The sequence below is a fragment of the Cebidichthys violaceus genome, unplaced genomic scaffold (genome assembly GCF_023349555.1).
Source record: "Cebidichthys violaceus isolate CVI_PGR_0920_01 unplaced genomic scaffold, fCebVio1.0.p SCAF_41, whole genome shotgun sequence".
NCBI lineage: Eukaryota > Metazoa > Chordata > Actinopteri > Perciformes > Stichaeidae > Cebidichthys > Cebidichthys violaceus.
The window spans coordinates 2,156,303-2,171,781 of NW_027176606.1; the positions used below are offsets into that span (position 1 = coordinate 2,156,303).

General features: G+C 42.1%; 1 protein-coding gene across 1 annotated transcript in view; it reads left to right on the forward strand.

The window, feature by feature from the left end:
* The first annotated feature begins 873 nt into the window (after nucleotides 1-873).
* LOC137885855 (serine/arginine repetitive matrix protein 2-like) overlaps nucleotides 874-15,479 on the forward strand; it is a 15,665-nt gene continuing 1,059 nt past the window's right edge. The window contains exons 1-19 of the mRNA XM_068728159.1: nucleotides 874-952; nucleotides 3,269-5,549; nucleotides 7,410-7,471; nucleotides 7,784-7,816; nucleotides 8,262-8,441; nucleotides 8,619-8,944; nucleotides 9,206-9,405; nucleotides 9,554-9,688; nucleotides 10,092-10,190; nucleotides 10,433-10,461; nucleotides 10,787-11,634; nucleotides 11,956-12,249; nucleotides 12,525-12,656; nucleotides 12,747-12,775; nucleotides 13,701-13,853; nucleotides 14,198-14,320; nucleotides 14,590-14,628; nucleotides 14,919-15,044; nucleotides 15,137-15,269. Coding sequence (XP_068584260.1) covers nucleotides 3,540-5,549; nucleotides 7,410-7,471; nucleotides 7,784-7,816; nucleotides 8,262-8,441; nucleotides 8,619-8,944; nucleotides 9,206-9,405; nucleotides 9,554-9,688; nucleotides 10,092-10,190; nucleotides 10,433-10,461; nucleotides 10,787-11,634; nucleotides 11,956-12,249; nucleotides 12,525-12,656; nucleotides 12,747-12,775; nucleotides 13,701-13,853; nucleotides 14,198-14,320; nucleotides 14,590-14,628; nucleotides 14,919-15,044; nucleotides 15,137-15,269 — 4,951 coding nt within the window. The 5' untranslated portion in view covers nucleotides 874-952; nucleotides 3,269-3,539. The remainder of the gene's footprint in view (nucleotides 953-3,268; nucleotides 5,550-7,409; nucleotides 7,472-7,783; nucleotides 7,817-8,261; nucleotides 8,442-8,618; nucleotides 8,945-9,205; nucleotides 9,406-9,553; nucleotides 9,689-10,091; nucleotides 10,191-10,432; nucleotides 10,462-10,786; nucleotides 11,635-11,955; nucleotides 12,250-12,524; nucleotides 12,657-12,746; nucleotides 12,776-13,700; nucleotides 13,854-14,197; nucleotides 14,321-14,589; nucleotides 14,629-14,918; nucleotides 15,045-15,136; nucleotides 15,270-15,479) is intronic.

Sequence of the window (15,479 nt, forward strand, 5' to 3'; positions counted from 1 at the left end):
GATCCTTTCATGCAAATAGTCACCGTCACATTTGAATAAACTGTTGACTCAGCAGTCTGTGTCGTCAATAGCTTTTTATTATGAAAGACTAAATATGCTGCAACCCTAAAAAAGGACGTTCCTATACAACTACACTGCTCCTTTAATTTCACTTCATTTGTGTCTCAAAACACATTATACTGTTGTTAATATTCATGTTACTGCATTTAGCATTTAGCACCTTTTATCTTGTATTTTCGTTTTCACTTGTATAGATGTTAATAATATAGTATTTTTAAGTTACTTATCCACGCATCTGTTTTTGACTTTATCTGATGTATTTGAGAGGGAGGCGGGGTGTTGATATATTCTTAATTAATGTATAATTTAGAAACAGAAAACTGCTTGATCACCACCCATACAGTGTTTAAAACACCATTACGAGCCTATATATAAATGTATTAACCGAATTTATGTGAGAATAGCGCCGCTGTGTGGCAGAATAATGACAATACACACGTATCCTCTCTGCTTTTCACACCCTTCTTCATTTAACGAGGACAGGAAATAAAGCAGCATTTATTCGTTTATTTGTATGAACTTGTAGAAAAATTAAAATGTATTTTATTTCGGTGGCCCTGGTTTCGAAATATTACCGGATTATTACATAACACGACTTGTGAAACCCAAATATATGGACAAGAAGTTCTGTAACAATGATTACGTGTTAAAAACAGGACTTTTACGACGAATATACTCTCATAAATATCAACCTAACCGACATAAAGTGAATTAATTGAGAACTAACTGATCATTTCAGCTTCGGTTTAACTTGTAACGTCCGCGCTTTTACTTTGAAGGCTTGACACTGAAACCGGTAGTGCACAGTTTCGTTCTGGAGTAGCTTCCTGCAAACATCACGAAGATGAGTTTGAAAACACCAGAGACGTGAACTATTCACAAATAACGGAAGGTATGATACACAAGAAACGTTGTTTTTACAAGTAGAGAGCGAAGCAAACCGCGTTAAACGTTTGTTTGTAACCGGGCCCTCACGAAGACTTCCGCTAGTGCACGCTAGCAGTAGCAAGGCAAGTTTAGCCATATTAGCTCTGTTTGGGCAGTAACGGCTGAAAGACAGCGTTGATGTGTATATAACGTTATGCACAGGGCTCTGGTGAGGTTGGCAGTAGATTGCGCATGTTTTGGGGATAGTTCTGCAGCCAATACGCATTTATACATTTGCAAAACAAAGCCCTGATATGAGTTAATTACACTCATAGGGTCTTTATCATTTCCCGATTGTGTTGCCTTCACGATCCTCCGGCTTGTGACCCGGAAATCGATCTCATCCCAATTCCTAAAAAAGCATCTCGAGGGGCGAGGAACTAGGAGGCTTGGTGAAGGAAACTAAGGTGTGTCCTAAGGGTTAGGTGTTTTCGGCACACGTAAACAAATACAAGCGGCGTGACACACAGCTGTGGTGATCTCAAACCACTGGACTCTTCAAATGTAACAAATGTTCCTTTTTGGGTTCGTACATTTTATATATTTAAGCTCAAATCAGACTTTCTGCCATTCAGTCTATGTAGCTCCCTATAAGGCTCTGTTCTAACCACATTTCTTAATGACATTCACCCGATACTTTTTACTGAATGTAGGCTACATCCAATTCAACCGCTATAATCCTTTACGTTTACCCTCCTTGTTTCTCCTCCTCTTGTATCTCCCATGGGCGGGACTAAGACGCGAGGAGTTGAGGAAAGAAATCGAGCAAGGAACAAATCGGGGAATGAGAAAGACCGATAGTAGTTATTCCCAAGACATGAAATACGACGTAAACCTAATGAAATTCACCAAATTCAGACGGCGACACAAGGTGGAAGCAGGCGGCAACTTCTGGTTCTGCCGAATGAAGCCGAAGTGTCTTAAAACTTGCATTCTCTCTAGTGTCCACCAGGGGGCGACTCCTCTGGTTGTATAGTCTAAAATGACTCTACTTCTCTCTTGATTTATTACCTCAGTAAACATTGTAAACATGAGTTTATGGTCTCAATCTCTAGTTTCAAGTCTTCTTCAAAACAGCATGATGTTCATTTAGTAAATCATTTGCATACATTTGATAGCTCACTGCAGCGCTTTGCTTGATGACATAGCAATTTGTTCAGCTCAATCCTGCGTTGTTTTTTTTTTGCATTAGCACTCCTGCTGCTTCTTTGGCTGAAGTTTTTAAGGCATACCTAAAGTCAGTCTGAACGTTGCCTTAGGGCTACATCCACACAGCTACGTTTCCGCTTTGAAGCGCATATCTTTTGCTACGTTTATGCCGAGCGTCCGCACCACTCAGTCATTACGTGTCCGTCCCTGATTCGTCACGCTGCCAGAAGCCATAAAACTTTGATTAAAAAGAGAGAGAGAGAGAGAGAGAGAGAGAGAGAGAGAGAGAGAGAGAGAGAGAGCAGCAGCCTTGTAACAAAGTTTGAAAAATAAAACTTGAAAGAATGATCCCAATAAAACATTGGTATCGGATTAGTACTCTGTATCGGCCAATATTCAAAGCCAAGGTATCGGTATTGGGTCTGTCTGTTTGAGTATCAAAAGGAAGATTTTAAGTATCAACACAGACCTTTTATTGGTAGAGTACTGTAATACTGCCCAGTTTACGTGAATAGTGATGTGATATTTGTTTTCAGGCCTGTGGACGTAGCTCGTTATTATTTTAAAATGTGTGGATGTAGCCTTAATCTAGACCTCAACACTTGTTTTTGTTTGTTTTTACGGTGTGTCTGAAATGACTTACTACTTACTGTATAGTGTTCAATGTTGTGAGTCGTACACTATCAGCATTAACTGCAGTGTTTTCAGGATTGTCTGAACCTTTTGGTATGATCTAATGTCACCTCCTGAAATGGAAATTGCGGTTCTGGTCTGTTACAATTTTGCCATGTGCGTTGTCTGCTGGTGCCAGTCTCAATCCACTGTTTCCACCAGAGATACAACATGGAAAAAAATAAATGAGTTTGTGTCTGTTCTGGATGTGTCCAGTGACCTTGTTTTCTATTGTTATCTATGTTTTGTTGCCTTTTGCCTTCCCTGTTCTTTCTTGCTAGTGAAGACTCAGAAGTGAAATAGACTGAATTAATGCGTGTCCTACAGCACCAGAGTGGACGACTTCAAGACAAGACGATCCAGATGATGGATTTTACCCATCCAAGAAGCTGAAGTCCAGTCCCATTCAATAACCCCATCCTTTGTTTGTTTTGTTGTTGTTGTTTTTTTTACTTTTCAGCTTTGCGTTGCTATCGGAGCGTTGTGCCCCTTCTCCTACTCCACGGCCCCTAACAAGCCCCTTGCTTGGAGGGCTCCACAGGAGCTCACTCCTGCTCGGCCAGCAGGCTGCCTCCTTGCGGCTGGCTCAACTGAAAGCCCAGCTAGCAGTGACGCAGATAAACAACGCTCTCGCTGTTGGCAGCCGAGCCGCAAACTACATACCCACAACGCCCCCCTCCCCAACTGTTGCGGCCATCAATCTCCTTCACCTTCTGAAGATTGCAAACACCATGTCCCATCCCCTGTACAACCCCTATGCCTCTGGGAACCAAAGAGCCACCCAGGGGCAGTATGGACTCTCCGGTGGACCGGCAGAGAAGGACCCTCGGACGGTATCTTCTCGCCTTGGACCTGGGTCCAGCTTCAGCTCTCCTGGAACTTCTTCTGTGACTTCTGCCAACTCTGGGGGAATAACTCAGCCGCTGCTGCCTCAGTCGATGAGCTACAGGCCTGAACCGAGTAGGGCCACAATAGACGAGAACATGGAGAGGTCTATAGACATGCATATTAGTAGAGCCAGAGAAGAGGTGAGGCTTCTTGGCAAACCAATGCAGCAGCCCATAGACTCTCGCTTTACTGGCACTCAAAGGGAACTTCTCTCCTCAGGCTCAGGGATGGTCTCCTACCCAACATCCTCAACCTCTGCCTATTTAGGACAAAGATACCCGGGAGTTGAAAGTGGCAGTAGCTCTTTGGACTGGTCATCGAACTACAAAAGGCCCACTGCCAATGAACCCTCTACATTTTATTCATCGTCTGCTTCGTCTAACTATGCAAGCGGTGTTGATGGTAGGTTTAATGCTTCCAGTGACAGAGAACGTGATATGCCGTCCATTCCGGGGTTAGGTGATTTTGACAAACCCCCTCCGGACAAGCCTGCAACCCCTACAGAGCCCAATCGACAAAAGTACACCTCTGAGTCAGCTTCTAACATCCTTGTGCATTTTGGACTTGAAAAAGAGGACTTGGAACATCTCATCTCATACCCTGAAGACCAGATCACCCCTGCTAACCTGCCGTTCATCTTACGGCAAATTCGCCTTGAGAAGACCAAGAGAGCTACGACTGCGGCTCAGTCAATACCCCGTCCCGAACCCCAATCCTCCAGAATGAGTCATTCTGGAGGGGCAGGCATGCGCCAGGAGGAAATATTGCCGGCTGTTCGCCAGCCGAGTAATGTGATTGACTATGGACATACAGGCAAATATACTGGAGGGGCTGGGGAAGAGATTGGAAGGACCAGCGGCAGTAGAGATAACAGCGGTGGGAGTGGAAGTATGTTGCCGATGGACACTTACAGTAGTAGCAGACACGGTCGAGAACCAATGCCAAAAACAGAGGTGAAAAGCAGTGCCTTGGGTTTTTCTCGTGACCAGGCAAGTTCCGTTTCCAGTTTCAGCTCGTTACACAGTTCAACACCGAGCTTTGTTGCTCCCCCAAGCAATGATCAGCCTAACCGATTGCAAACCCCAACAATCGCCAACCCTTTCTATCGGAAAGATACGGACATCAGAGTTGTCAAGTCTGAAGCCTCCAAACCCGTTCCTTTGAAAGAACCAGAGGCAGATTGCCAGTCAACAACGAAAACCCAACCACCCTGCACTTTGTTCCGTGGTGTGCATCCCGGTAGACCTGGCCTTGTGCTCATTGGCAGTAATGACACCAGAGGTAATAAGAACCAGAGTAAAACCCCAGGACAAGGGTCAACCATTGCTGAGCAGAGGAAAAAGGAGCAGACACAGCAGCAGATGCAGAAGCAGCCGGTGCAACAGATCCAGAAGGAGCCGGTGCAGCAAACGCAGCAGCAGATGCAGAAGCAGCCGGTGCAGCAAACACAGCAGATGCAGATGCAGATGGTGCAGCAGACACAGCAGCAGCCCATGCAGCAGCAACCGAAGCAGCCAGTATCACAAGCCATGTGGCCTCCATTTTTTCCTGCTGCAAAGTCAGTTCCCCCTGCATCTCACATGCCCAGCATCACTGATGCCATGCAGCGTCCGGTGTTCATTCCTGGTGGTCCTCCCCCCATCGTTAGTCCTCCACCTCTGCCTCAGCCAATCCCAGATCTGATGGGCTTCATCCATGGGACGATGCCACCTTCCAACAGGCAGCCTCCGACAAAGGCTGCAGCCTCCAAGGGCCTGCCAACAGCGGCCATGATGCATGATTATGCAGCGGCCTCACCGAGAATCTTTCCACATACCTGTTGTCTGTGTAACAGAGAATGTCATCGCATGAAGGTGAGTGGAAGTCTGCACTCTGTTCTCCCTCCCTTACGAGAATTGTGGGCTTTTTATTTCAGTATCTAAAATGTTTGTTCTTTTTTTCATTCTGAAATTTTATTTTTTATTGTTACATTTTTTCCTTTTTGGGCAAACTAAGGGGTGTTAAGGGCGATACTTTCAAGCCTATGTGAAAGGATTTATGTAAAATATTGAAACAAGGTTGGATTTCAATCTTTGGGTGTGATTTCTTTTCTTTTTTACATTAACCAATTTGAATGTACTTCAAACTAAATATTTTTTGACCAAAAAGCTCCGAGGATGCCAGTCACCGCTAACTGTTTTTTGTTAATCTGTAATTGAAGTTTACAATACAATGTTTGATTTACATGCGATTTCACTGACTTAAAACTGTTGTGAGTACATCATTGTCATGTTTAGACAGATAAAGATCAAGGTCTTTGGTATACGACTATCACCATTATGACGAATGACTGAAGCATAATTTGATTCAACCATACGCAAACAACTCCTGGGACGGTTGTTGAAAATGGAACAACGGGCTTAGAAGACCTGACCAGCAAGAATCTGCACATCTGAAGAACTAGAGCATCAAAGGATGATAGAAGAGGACTGTTTTCCTTCTTTCTCAGTTTTTTTTTTCTTTTTTTTTTCTGGATTGTGTATTCAGTTAAAATACAACGAAACAGTTGTTAGTTGTTGTAGAGATGCACTGATTCCTATACTGATATTGGATACCATTATTTTTTTTAAATAACATTTTAGTACATTTAAATTTAACAAAGTTAGGGACGCAATGTTAAGGTCAAGCCTGATGTTGCCTTACACTTAAAATAATGATCCCAATCACCTCCACACAGTGAGCCAAACATTGGTATCGGATTAGTACTCCGTATCGGCCAATATCCAAAGTCAAGGTATCGGTATTAGGTCTGAAAAAGTTAGGTCAGTGCATCCCTAGTTGTGTAATTTGTTTCTTTTTATTCTTACCATTGGAGCTATACAGTAATACACTTTGTTACATCAATTCATTTCATATCGAACAGTAGATATACATTTTTGTAATATTGGTATACATGTAATATTATTATGAAGCCAAGCTCCCTTTTTTGTACAAAACATTTCCAACCATGAACCTGAAGTCATCAGCATCATACTCCATAAACCACACAATCAGCAAGATTTTGTTCGACCATCTGTCCTTTTGGGACATTTCACATTTTGTCAAATTTTAACAAAAAAAACCCACCAAGCCCCTCCTCTTCCCAGTTTCCACATCTTCCTGCCGACTCCAGAGCACAAGACTGAAGAACCAGACATCGCACTACCAAGAACCCAAGAAGAAAGCTTAGTTTTGGTTGCTTGTATTGGCACTCCTGTGTTTGTTATATGTCATGATAATGAGTTGTTGCTCTTGCACTCAAAGTTGACCAAGGTCTGCTGTGATTATAAAGAAAAGAGCTGCCAACATCTCTAAAGGATTTAATCCATGTACTACGCATGTACTTCTCACTACTTGATTTAAACTCTTTATTTACTGCTGGCGAATAATGCAACTCTTCACTTGGGCTCAAGGTTGTTCTTGTTCTTCAGGTGACTGCTGTAAAGACTCTTTTTATATCAACACACATCACCACAAACTGTGTACACAATAGCAGAGAAATTGAATTGGACACTTGGACTTGAGAGACTCAACAGACCAACAAAGAGGAGGAGCTGTTTCTTTATCGCTGCTGTAATGTTGAATAAAAGATATCTGTTGTCAGACAATCACATAAATGAGTTGATATTGATAGCTGATAGCAGTTGTGATGATAGTGAGGTCTATCTAATGCTGTTTGTTGTTCCGACTACTAGGATTGGATCTCCCACCAGAACAGCAGCTGTCACCTTGAGAGCTGCAAAGTCCTCCGAAAACAGTCAGTGTTTCTTCTTTTAACTTTTCCTCGTCAAGATCTTGTTACTTTTCAATAACCATTGCCTTTTGCCAAGCTAGTTCAACTTCTGTCAGGGTTCATATTTGGTTCTTTAAGGTACCTCCTCTGGTTGTTCTGGAGTTCTATTCTGCAGAACCCGTACTATTTTGTGATGCTCTCCAACATTATGAGCATTACTTCAGTTCAACTGCTTTATGACTGCCTACCTCACCGCAGAAACCTTTGGCTGTTTTGTAAACATGTGGCCTCTTTGCTGTTTTTAATAGATGTTTCATTTGTGTTTGTTTTCAACAGATACCCGGAGTGGGATGGTGAGATTGCACTCAGGTAAATTTGTTAAGCTTGGCCGACACTGTCATTTTACTGTTCATGTACGTCGCGTTAACTCACACAACACATTTTAATTGGTCTTTCTGCACGATCACAAAGTGGCATGGTAAGAATCCACCAATTGTTCATACCTGGACAATTGTACAAGCAGTCTTAAGATTAAAATACGATTCCATCAGTATTAAAACAAGCTCACTACAGTTTGTAACAGATATTTTGACAGCAGCATTGTTGGAAATCAGACTGGAAACTGGTCGTTCGGGTGATTGGTCAGGCGTCATGACCCCCCTCAAAAATGTTGCCCTATTCGACCAATTCAGGGCTAAAATCCATCCGGATCCATCAAACATGTTGCAACCACGATCAGTTTGTGAACCAGTACCCTATTGATTTTGGAAAACTTTGCTTTCCTTATGCTTTTCCCATCCATTGCTCTCTTCAGTGCTGCAGGTAAAGATGCCAAGCCCTCACCCTCAGCCTCTTCACAGACTTCCCAGCATCGTCAGGAAGCCAGACATGGAAGCCGCTCGCCTAGTCCCCGTCGGTACCACCGCTCAGAGGGCAGACAGGAAAGACAGAGTCGGCGATCACAATCGCCGTACAGCTCCAGATTCACTCGCAGGTCTGTGATGCATAAATTCTAAAACGAGCAATAAGTGAAATGACCAAATGTGTTCCTGCAGAACCTTTTAAAATATCTGCATCAGCATTTTAACCTCTTTAAATTTAGTCCCCCCTTGAACAATCAAAACTTTATATTTTTAAGATTGTCATTAGATTTGATCTGAACTTTTACCAGGTCCAGGTCTCGTTCCCCTTCCCCGCGGTATGACCGCCCTACTTCCTCCCGCTATTGGCCGCGTTCAAGAAGCCCTGAGAGACAATCTCCACCAAGGAGAAGAGACGATAGATGGTCGTCTCCGAAGAGGAGCCGTGAGAGACGATCATCTCCTAGGTGGAACAACGAGAGACGATCGCCGCCAAGGAGGAGCGACGAGATACAATCGCCATCGAGAAGAAGCGACGAGAGATGGTCGCCAACAAGGAGGAGCAACGAGAGACGATCGCCCAAACGAAAGTCGAACAATACAGACAACTTGGTTAAGAAACTACTGGAAACATCAGGTTTGAGAAGTTGCCAACATCTTAACAACTTAACACCGTGTTTAAAGACTTATTTTGTGTCGAAGCGTACCTGCATCTGTTAACGCGCAATGTACAGGTGAATGCCACCAATACAACCTGTTATTTTTGTGGTTTCTTCATGATTTGACGATCTTTAACTCTAAATGTTTTCATCTTACAATAGAGATGCAGTTTGAGACTTCGCAACCACCAACACACTGCAATGTTGTCTGACACTCGTTTTTGTCTTTGTCCCTCTAGCTGTCCAGTCTCTGTCAAAACAGTCTGACCTGGAGACTGTGGTTAAAACTCTGGCTCCCGCCTTAATAGCCGAGCTAGCCAAGATGAAGTCCACATCGTCATCCTCCTCCGCTTCCGTTGGAGGAAAGCCCTCCTCGTCTTCTGCCTCCTCCTCCACCAAAAAGCCTTCTAAAGCAACTCCCCGTCTGCAAAAGAGCGAGGCAAGTTCTTCCACAAACATCGCTTCTCTCTTTTGAGATTAATGTATTTTTGTACATGGTCCCTGATGTAAATACACTGAACTCAAAAAACAACACAGATGCATTATATTTGGTCTAAACGTTTGTGTTTTTCTCTCTCTTTGCTCAGACTGATGAATCTTCGCTACCAACCGAGGTGAAACTGGAGGGGGTTTATAATTACGTCTCTCACAATGAATTGTTGGCTGCTATAAAGAACTTTGGAAAAACCAAGTCAGTTGTAATGTTCCGGTCCGCACAGAAGGTATGTATAGAGAGAGTCTTGTATCTGCTGATGCTTTGCCTTTTCTTACTATTCAAAATATAGTGCTGTTAGCTACATCTTCACAATCCACCCTTCAGGCCCAGAAAGCTGTATGCAGGCCCAGACACATGCTTATGTTCACTGAGAACATGATGCGTCATGCAAATCTGCACAGGAACAATTTCTTAACATCAGCGATGTTAAAAAAGTCAATTTTAACGTGAAAATTACATCAAAAATATCCAACACTAATGTGACCGCCATGTACATTGTCCCTAGCAGACTAGCAGATTCCAAGATGAAACAGTTAGTGGTGGTGAGCTGTCAACGTTTGGTGTGAGTATATGGTCCTGATGGTTGTAGTAACGCACAGATATGTATGTTTGTGTGTGTGCACATGTAGGCAATCGTGAGATTCGAGAAAGAGGAAGACGCAAAAAAATTGAAGAGCCTAAAGAGCCTCGATGTGAAAGGAAATCGAATCACTGTTGTTGGAGGAAAGGTATTATTACACTTTTTGTCTTTTCTTTCTCTGTCTCTGGGAAATATACATAATAATATATGTCGGCTGTGGTGTTGTCAGCAGGACGGTCAACCTTCCCATTCAAATTTCATTCCCTATAATTTTCTTTTTACTTTTCAAATTAGATTCAACTCCTGAAATTCCCTTCAACAGCCCTAGTTGTCAAACTGTCAATTAGCAGATTAATCTGAAGTAACTTGTCTCTTTTCTTTGGTTCCCAGGAGAAGGAGCAAAATAAGCCTCCCCTGAAGTAAGATATGTTTCACACAGACCTCTTTTCAACAGTGATTAACTTGTTTTTGTCAATATATTACTATAAATATTCAGTTGCTGCCAAAATGTGTGTCCTCAGTCGGGGGAAAAATGGCACTTTTAGGGAAATGTACATATTGTCAAAAAATCAGCCTCCATTTTTGTGGGAATTGAGTAAACGTCATTCCAGGATCTCAACCTGTGAAGTATAGTATTATTTTATAGTGAAGACCACTTGAAACTGTGACATTGACTTTGTGCCTTGAACCTTGAATTTCTCCATTTCCTCCTACATGACCCATGTAACTCTCTTTTGTTAACAGAAAACCTTCCACGTTCAGCGTCTCCACACCTCAAACCACTTCCACTGCCACAAGAAAGGCCCTTCTCCCTACATCTGACAAGCCTCCAATTCATCTTCCTAAAAAGCCTCCATCTTCACCTTCTGGAGCCAAAAGAGCTACAACAGGCAAACTCCAGAAAAGTGCAGCTAAAGGCTCAGCAACTCAAGCAAAAGTCTGGGTTTCAAAAACAAAAATCGTCCCAGGCAAGCCGACAAATAAAATGATAAAAACAGGAAAGTTGCCTGTGAAGGGACGTGGGAGAAGGCCCGTGAGAAAGGCTGTGATAAAGCAAAATACATCACCAGGATCCAAGTCCACAACTCCAGAAAATCAGCCTGATGTAGACAAATCCAAACCAAAAGAATCTGAAACCAAGGTTCAAGAAGCTGTGGCAAAAGACACAGCCATGGTTGTAGAAAAAGTCCTTGAAAAAGAACTTGATGAAGCAAATGACGCCAAAGTCGCTGAACCAATGGAGATTGGTGAACTGGTAGTTGAAGTGGTGGAGCCAATGGAAGTTGGAAGTTGTGCTGAGGAAGAAGAAAAACCAACAACTTCGGCGGCTGCACCAGAAGGTTCAGCAGACAAAGCCAATGAGAGTCAACCATCTAAGAGTACAGTTGATACAGAGCCAACAGAAACCTCTGTCACAGCTGTACCGCACCTCCAGCAGAGCACCTCGTCAGAACCAGAGTCCACTGCACAAGGACCGGAGACCAAGACGGAGGCTTCACACATGACACAGCAGGCTGCAGGAAGCTCTACTGAAGCCACTGTGGAGGAAGAGCTGCCAGGTGGAGGGGCGCAGACAGAAACAATGGAAAAAGGTATGTTGGAGACCTTTTGAATGGATGGATGGCAAAGAATGTTGAAGTATGGCCTGTGAAAACCTTATACCTCCAAAGAGTCAACTTTAATGAACAAAGTAAAACAACCTCATGGTCAGCTTTGTGGTGATGCATTTTCTTTTAGCTCTTCCAATGCTTTTTAAAAATGGTTTACTTAGCTTATATAGTACAAAATTCTGAAGCTATGAGAGAACTGATTAGAAGTGAATAAGTATAACATTTTGTTTGCATAGGGTTACCTTTAGCTCATCCATCTAACCTGCAAGATTATTATTACAAACGACTTGTTCAATCCCACAGAATTTAACTTTCAAGTAAAATCTACGGCGGCTGCACCAGAAAGTTCAGCAGACGCATCCAGTGAGAGTCAACCATCTAAGAGTACAGTTGATACAGAGCCTACAGAAACCTCTGTCACAGCTGTACCGCACCTCCAGCAGAGCACCTCGTCAGAACCAGAGTCCACTGCACAAGGACCGGAGACCAAGACGGAGGCTTCACACATGACACAGCAGGCTGCAGGAAGCTCTACTGAAGCCACTGTGGAGGAAGAGCTGCCAGGTGGCGGGGCGCAGACAGAAACAATAGAAAAAGGTATGTTGGAGACCTTTTTCTTTATCTGAAGCAATGAATTTGTAAAATATGTTTACATAGGGTTATCCATTGAACCTCGCCAATTCTTTTTAGTTAGAAGATATCTCCGAAATTGTTCAAGAGTTAGTTTGAAATCGGTAGAAAGTTAGGCTTTGGGTCGTGGTTACTTTTTGTATGAATCTGGATCCAGCAGATGTACCTAAAGAAAGAAGGGCAGATGATGAAGATCTTTCAAAATGCTGACATTCATCTTAATTAAATGTGGTCTTCTGTAGATCCTGAGATGGCAGTGGAGACACAAGCAGATGCAGAATCAGCCATGGAGGCTTCCACTAGCAACAAGCGGCCTGTGCCTCCTCTGACTTTTGGGGAGATGATAGAAAACTACCTGTTTCTACACAAAATACGTAAGAAATCCAAGAAAATGTCTGCATGTGATCGTAATTTTACGGTCTTTCTCTAATTTGTTTCCCATTTAATTTGTCTCTCCTTCACAGCGTGCTTCAAGTGGAAAACCTTGCCAAATGTAAGTTTCCTCAAATCACTTGTATGAAGTTCTGTATCTACACATGTAGTTCTATGAAGCTATAAGGATACAGGTCTATTCTATAAAAGTGGCTATGAAAGAAGTCCGTTTTGGTTCAGTTTTGCCCTCAGATGATGCACAAATAAGCATTAAAATGAACCCAAATTTCCTGAATTAATGCTTGTGGAACGTAATATTGTACAATGAATCTGTGTGTCTTGAAAAGCCTTAAAGTGAATTGTGCTTATAGAGCTGTTCCCTTTCCTCCTCTGCTATATGCTAGACTGTTAACTTGCATAACCATCATCTTTCCTACTTTGTCCTTTTCTCACCAGCGTTTGCCTTCGAGGGTGAAGCCTCTACGAAATACAATGTTAGTTACAAACTGTAACTCCTGGTTCTATGAGTATAGAGTTGGGAGCCGATTGTCTGGCCTCAGCTCAACTTATACACAAGGTGTAACTGAGGTGGGGCCCATGTAGAAGGAATATACCCACTAGCTATCCTTAGAGCCTATACTCATAGAATCTGGAGTTACAATATGTAACTAATATCCACGGCCATTTCTTTTGTAATGGGCGGCAGACTTTCACATTTATAAGGCTGGCCCCGCTTTGTTCAGATGCATTGGGACACCAGGGCTTTTCCATCACAACTCAACTACCCATTAACAGCCCCAAACCTGTCTACGATATGAATAAGAGAGCAATCGGGGACTACTGGCTAGAATGCCTATGCTCTTCACCGAGACATTAGATAATGACTGCAGTGCAACAGTTCTTATTAAAGCAGAGTTTTTAAATCAGCAGAAAGGGTGGCGGGTTATCTTCCTTATGCAATGATGACTCTATTAACAAACATGAACCATTTATGCCTTGTAATTACTTACCTCTTTCTCCTACTTTATTTTCCTTCATTTTCCCAGTTTACTTCACCTGAAAAAAAGCTGTTGCTCATCACCAACCTGCCGAAGTATCAGGATGGCTGCTACACAGAGGAGGACCTCGCCAAACTGCTCATGCCATTTGGCTTTCAATATTTACAAGACAGCATCTATGTTGTCCCTCAGACGTGCATGGTAGGCACCAGGCTATGAATCTGCATCGGTTCGGTTTATCAATCACATGTTTCTGCTGTTGTTGCTTTTTAGTTAAATAGTTTGTGTTTTAGTGTTTTTTGTGTTGCGTGATTGTAAAGCCTTTTTTCTTCCATTTCTTTAGAGTTGTGCAACCTTTGAATTTTGTTAAGTTAATTTGTGAACTAATTTAGCTAGAGATTTTTTGCATGCTTATTATATATACACTGTTGGTGCCTATATGAGACTGATTTTAAACACATTGAAATATGTGAAAAAGTAATGAAAAAGTACCTTGATCAAGTAAATAGAAGTAGTAATACATTTGTGTCTCTGGTTTTCTTTAGGCCTTCGTCTTTATGCCGAAATTCAAGGATGTGTTGAAGATATTGAAAGCACATAAGGGCATTTATTTCAAAGGGTTGAAACTCACTTTCCATGTTGTCTCTCACAGCTGTGAAATGGCACCGGTAAGCACGTACACTATTCTGCTTTTATTGACTGTTTTTATAGAAGTCAATTCAATACGAGAGAAATAATAGAGAAAACATGCATATTTATAAAAACAAGCACATTGGTTAAAACCAAGGGGCACCTCTGGGTCTCAAAAGTGAAGCCAATGCTGAGTTGCATTGTAAAGTAAATGTATACACTCTGGGTCTGTAGTGTATCGACATTAGATGAGTGAGGTGGGTTGTTCTTTGTCTTCTAAAAATGCCTACTCTGATTTCTGTTTTAGTTCTGCTTTTATCAAGCACTGATGAAGCGGCTGGGTTTTGTAAGTACTACACACACATGCACTTAATTCCATCTTCTTTTTCTAAGCTACACTTGGACTTTAAAATAGATTCTTAATGTAACTTTTGTGTGTACAGATGCCTTTGAATTTATTTTAATTCCTGCGTTTGTCTGTCTCAATACATTTAACATAACTACTGGAATCTGTCAACAGTTGAAGGGAATACAGGAAACTTAATTAAGATATTGTCTTTTACTTTGAAAAACTGTGTGTCTCTGTGCTCTTTTTAACTTTTGGTTTTGATTGTTCACTTCCTGTTCTTGATGCAGCGGGGAGTTGATGATGCATCAAAAACTGTCTTCATCACGAACATTTCATGGAGTGAGGCCAAGGAGCTCAGAGAATCTTTGAAAAAAATGCAGTTTGTCAGGAACTTCTTTCCTCTCCTAAACAAGGTATAAACAAGCACATACAAGTATGTCTGTTTTAAATGACTTTAAAAAAGACTTCCTGTTATTCTTACTCCTCACATCTTCATGCATTCCAGGTATTTGTTGAATTTGAGGCCCCTTGCCATGCTGATCGGCTCGGAGTTTGGTACAGTTTCCTGAAACAACCCCCTAATCATAAAATCTACAGGCTGGACATACCATCCGGTGGGCGTAGTAGTGTTTTAAAATGTAAGTTTGTTTTTGATTTTCTTCAAATTTGGAGCAATTATCAAGTCAAGAAAACGGATACGATTTTTGGTTGTCAAAGTTCGAGGTCACTGGGACAAGTCAAGAACTGACATGCTAATTATGACAATTTCACATAAAAGTCCAACAGGATAAATGATGAAGTGATGCAATTTGAATGAATGTAAACTGCAATTTGCCTGATTAGCAAAG